The 5,655-nt window shown below is 38.7% G+C and overlaps 1 protein-coding gene across 1 annotated transcript in view; it reads right to left on the bottom strand.

Moving 5' to 3' along the window:
• Positions 1-5,027, bottom strand: part of APOH (apolipoprotein H (beta-2-glycoprotein I)) — a 12,411-nt gene extending 7,384 nt beyond the window's left edge. Inside the window, exons 1-4 of the mRNA XM_004693354.1 lie at positions 4,964-5,027; positions 4,410-4,589; positions 2,103-2,199; positions 917-993 (exon numbers count right to left, since the gene is read on the bottom strand). Coding sequence (XP_004693411.1) covers positions 917-993; positions 2,103-2,199; positions 4,410-4,589; positions 4,964-5,027 — 418 coding nt within the window. The remainder of the gene's footprint in view (positions 1-916; positions 994-2,102; positions 2,200-4,409; positions 4,590-4,963) is intronic.
• Between the last annotated feature and the right edge of the window lie 628 nt (positions 5,028-5,655).

Raw genomic sequence — 5,655 nt, 5'->3', positions numbered from 1 at the left:
AATTTATTGAATTGGGTAATAAAATGTTATTAATTTTTTTTTTTTTTTATTTATTTTTTAATTTTCTTTTATATGGAGATAATTTTCTCTAAAAAAAAAAGCTTTTTTTTTTTTTTTAATAGTTCAGTTTTCCTGAAATCACTCTTGATTTGAAATGGCTTTACTTTTGCTTCTGCTGGGAAAGACCTCACCGAAATGTCAAAGGACCGTAACTATTGTAACACCTGAGCCTTCTGGCCAAAGACTGCATTTACATAAATCCCAGATTTCATAAAAACACTTTCTCTGGATAGGCAAAGCCCAGAACTGCCAATGACGGCTTGCTGGAGATAAACCAGCATGCCTGGCAACATCGTAATAAATTTGTAGGCTACAAGGCCCTTAAATAAGTTCTTGAGTCATTTTTCTTGTCTCCCTGCACTCTAGACTCACCTGCAGAGAGAAAAGCTAAGTCAACTTTAGCTCTTATAGCTTCAGTGCTAAGAATAAGAGAGAGCACATAGTAGATCATCAGTAGAGATTCATTTGGACACATGAATAAGTGCAAAGAAGGTATCACAGTTTCCAAAAGTTCTTTTAGTCAAATAGTGGCAGTGGATCAAGCCAACACATATCCAAGCCCCATCAAAACATGGGGGGGAGTGTTGGAATTAATAAACTCAGAAATCACGAACTCTACCAGGTAAAGGATAAAAAATGTGTTCAGAAGTCCAATACTTTCATTTTGCCGTTATGAGGTATTTGTTTCATCCTCCAAAGCAAGATGGTCTAGGATGAACATTCTCCAAAAGGGTAATAGCCATTTTATTGAGTTGGGACTGAGCAGTTTCTGGGTGTGAAACTTACAGTAGTAAAATCAGGAAAGTCCCCAGCAACACCACTAAGTCACCCTCCCTGTAAGTGAGACCCAACTCACGAGCACAGACAGGAAGACCTGGGGTCCATTTTCCATCCTCACTGCATTTAGCAGTATTAGTTCCATTCAGATAATACCTGCAAAAGGAGAATCTAATCCATCAACCAGTAAGAGTGCATTGGTGGCATCTCTAGAGACTTCTCCATTAAAGGCTGCTTCAGATTAATGCTACTGACTTTTTCCCCATCTGACGGTGCTGTTTTCCAGAAGAGCTTCACCCTCACCTAAGCTTCAGGGAATCTTCCCACCTAACACCCCAGGTGACCAACTGAACGATGAGCTGGTTTCACAGCTGGTGGGCAGGAGCCCACCAGCCAGCCAGCCAGCCAGCCAGCGAGCCAAGTAAACTACTTCCCACATAAAGCAAGGAATATCTTTTCAGGATCACAAAAGTAAAACAAGTGAATAATTTTCACTATTCCATTTCTGAGAGTCGGCTGACAAAAAAAAAAATGTGTAAAAATAATGTGGTTTGCTTCTATTGAGACTGTAACATTCTGTTCTTAAAACAATTATTTCAAGGTTGGTTGTCATCAGCCTCACCAATACATTTGCAATCAGTCCTGAAAGGATTGTATTACTCTTTTACATACACTAGTACTTCATCTCCAATACTATAAAGGATTCTTAGTGAAATTTTGCCTTGATATACAGCAAATGTGTGACTGACAATGTCACTTGGTGTCTGTTCATATGACAGATGAGCTATAAGACCACCATATGTCTTTCTTCTTGGGGATGATATATTGTATTATGTGAAAATTAAGAGAACTGTATTATACATTATCACACAGCCAGCTTTCTCCATAGGATTCTCTTCTAGAGACAACCAGATCAAAGAAATTAGACTCCTCACAAAAGTTCAAATTCAGTTCCTGAAGTACCTTAGCCCAGGTGCCAAGATCTGGACTAGAGATTATAAGGAATCACATAGTTTCAATCATTTCCTCAGATAAGTAATTTATCAAGACCAGAAAACAAGATTTAATAGTGGCTTCATATATCACTAGTTGTTAGGTTTCTTATCCTTAACTCACCCTTAACACTATTGTTGTATATAAAGCAGAACTGAAATTGACTTGTACTCAGCATGTCCAACCTAAAGGCTAGAAATAAAATATATACCCACCTTATTGTTTATCTTAAGAACACAAATGTTTTGCATTTGTTAACTAGAAATCCTTACCCTGTTTTACAAGAGAAAGAGATTGAATTGGGATATTCAAAAGTTGTATATCGTACAATTCCATTCTCTAAGATTCCAGCGAAAGGACATACTCTTGCTGTGATTTAAAGAAAAAAAAAAGGTAAATTTCTATTTATAGTATTTTCCATTAAAATAAAAATACATAGATTGATTTATATTCTTTGATCAAATACCTCAACTCAAATTAAGTCAAATGAAATATGCACAAAGGTGTTCACTGCACTGTTATCTCTAATAACAAAAACTGGATACTCTAAATGTACATACACTATAAGAGCATTGATTAATCATGGTAAATTAATCAATAGTCGAAATCTCAGGCAACAAAATATCAATTATGAAGTTTATAGAGGCATTCAATGTTTATGACAGACTGATGAAAATAGAAAAAAGCAAAATGGTATCTTCCCCATGACATGATGCAAAAATATACATGTGGAAAATAACTTGAAAAAAAGGAAACTGTTTAGCAAATGGGCAGCTCACGAAAGAGGTTGTTCAGAAGGCCTCTAAACATGAAATTTTAGGAGATAGGAGAGATACAGGTTAAAACCACAATGAAATGCTTTCTCACACCTATGAGAACGACACATCTTAAAAAGACCACCCACAAGAAACGTAGAGGGGGTGAAAAGAAAAAGGAGCCTGATTATATTACTGGTGGAAGTGTGAACTGGTGCAACCATTATGAAAAGCAACCTGGGTTTATCTAATAAAATTGAAAGTGGAAATACCCATAAACCATACATACCCAGAATTCCCACCCTTGGGCTTCCACCCAAAGAATATGAAGTGACCACTCGAGAAAAGGTTAAATTCCACAATGTTTAGACAAGCATGATTTATAGTAGCTGGAACCTGGAAATAGCCTAAATGTTCATTGATGGGTAACTGGATCAAGAAGATGTATAGCTGCATGATAGACTACTACACAGTAATAAAAAGGATGAAATATAGCCATTTCAACAAAATGGAAGGAATTTGAGAGAGATACATGCAGCAAATTAGTCAGTCATAAAAACAATTTACATAGCAGAATTCAATATTATTGAATTCTATAATGTAAAACAGCTTAAAAAAAAGCAACTGAGGGCCCTGACGTTAAAAAGAATGAGGGAGAGAAAAGGACAGAGGCGATAAGGGACAGTGGGGGGAAAATAATTAATTAAATTGCTATGTTCTAGTTACGAGTGACACTTTAAAATTTTCCTAATGATATTACAATGATTTTCCATTAAAAATTGTCTAGATGCTTTTAATCAAATAGCACATAAGATCACTTGTTTGAAGTTTTGTAATCTTCACATATATCATGCCTATATGCTCTAAAGACCCAAAGCTTGGATAGGTCCACATAGTTATTTTTACTGCTTAATTCCTATATAAAATTGCCAGAAATTCTATCTCACTGATGGTCCAATATTTGACTATGAAAAATAATGTCTACTTGGTATGACAGGGCCATGTTCTGAAGAGAAAATAAAATCAACCACCTACAAGAAAGTAATGTGAGATGTGTCTATAATATATGTTATAAACTTAATATATTCATAATATAATTTCTAGTATATAAAAATTATATATACTGGCCCTCCCTGGTGGCGCAGCGGGTTAAAGCACAGCACTGAGAATCTAAAGCCGCTTCCGCATGAGTTCAATTCCCGCCTGCCCCGGAGGAGACCACATGGCGAGCCAGACCTCTCCTGACCCGCCCGCTGCTCCCCTCAGCAGTGTACTTCGTCGATCTGCCTGTTCTGCTCCCCACTCTGTCTCTGGTGAAGCCTCTCACCGCCCTGAGCCTCTGGCCTGTTCCCCAGTTCTGTATGCACAAATAAATAAATCTTTAAAAAAAAATTATATATACATATGATAGTAGATGAAAACATAATTTAGATGACATGAGCATTCATTTCAATATGAAAGCTTCTATTTTGAGGCAAAATCCAAATATCCAATGATTGATCAAGTTTTTTTTTCAAGTGATTTCTTGCCATCTGTTTCAGAGTTTCTGCAATTCTTCTCACTTGTATAGTGTTTCTCGCTCCGTTTATCAGACTAGTTCCCCATTTATATCTGCCAGTTCCGGCAACGCGGGTCTCCTCTCTTGTAAAGGGCACCTATATCTCTTAGTCTCCCCTTCCCTGGAGAGTCCAGACCCTCTTGCTTCTTCACAGCCCTTGATTCCACATCTCAGCTGGCGCTTTGCTCCCTGAGCTGGCAAGTAGCAGCCACCCTCCCCTCAACTCTACACAAGAGAAGAGAGCTTGAGAGAAGGCGCTCACTTACGGACACATTTCAAACTGTTGGCAGGCCACATTCCTGTGATCGGGCAGATGAACCGTCTCATATCTCCCCGGGTGGAGTAGTAGCCGGGCTGGCATGTGTATCTTATCTCTTCCCCTGCCTCATAGGATGGTTTTAATGGAACAACTGTGGCAAATGGTATTGCCTCTGGCTTGGGACAGGCTGGAAAGAGAACAGAAAGCAATTGGTTAAGAAATCTATAGCTGTGTTAAGATCCACTAGCATATAGGAGCGAAACACCATCACTGCTACAAATAATAAGCACCCGAGTTCTGCACCAAATACACAATCAACACAATATCTCATCTAATGTCAATGATGCTCCAGGCGGTACATCCCCTGAGACTTAAGCTAACTAAATATAGGTCCATCCCCTGAGACTTAAGCTAACTAAATATCTTAGGGTGCAGCACTGCACAGGCTCTTAAAGAATAAACATCAATCCCATCTCTCCAGCATCCACTCTGAAGACGAGGTAGTGTTACATACTGGCGTGTTGGATAAATTGTGTTTTTTCTAAAGCAAAGAGTACTTACTCCGTCCTCCAGTAGCCACATAGCAGAGAAAACTCAAGAACAAGACACGCACCGGAGAAATCATCGTGGCTGATTCACACTGGTGCCAATGTGCCTTTCCCCTACTAAAAAAGAGGTGCAAATATCTCAGTGTTTAACAATTAACTTTTTTTGAACTTTTATCTCTGTAAACAGAAGATAGAAATCATGATTTGAAAGGAACTCCAAGACCTACATCCTTTAATCATTTACTTTTTCACTTCTGTGGGTATTGTGAAATCTTGGGTAGATGGCTTCTGTCTCCATGACATTTACAGTGAGGCCCATTATAGTTCCTGAAGTCTCCCAGTAGGACCCCAGGTTGTGAGGTCTCCAGGCCAGACTACTCACTCTCTAGCCATAGGCAGAGCGCCGAGGATGAGATCATGCTCCCCCATCACCTTGACAAATGAGCTCAGAGTGATTACATCCCCTCTTGCTGTCAGTCTGAAGTCACGTTACAGTTTCCAAACATATGGTTCTAAAGAACATCTTCAGGGCCACCTCTGAAACTATGATGCCTAAAAAACTGAGGTCACACTCTTCCCTCACAGAATGGCTGTTTCTTTCTATTCCTCTTTTACCTTCTGTTAGTAACAAAATCTTCCTGGTAGCGCCAGTTATGACCTTCAAGTTTTCCCTGAATCCTCAGTTTCTTCTCACCTCAAATCAAC

The sequence above is a fragment of the Condylura cristata genome, unplaced genomic scaffold (genome assembly GCF_000260355.1).
Source record: "Condylura cristata isolate star-nosed mole 26May11 unplaced genomic scaffold, ConCri1.0 scaffold00038, whole genome shotgun sequence".
NCBI classification, from domain to species: domain Eukaryota; kingdom Metazoa; phylum Chordata; class Mammalia; order Eulipotyphla; family Talpidae; genus Condylura; species Condylura cristata.
The sequence above is the reverse complement of the archived record's forward strand: the minus strand, read 5'-3'. Positions and strand labels throughout refer to the sequence as shown.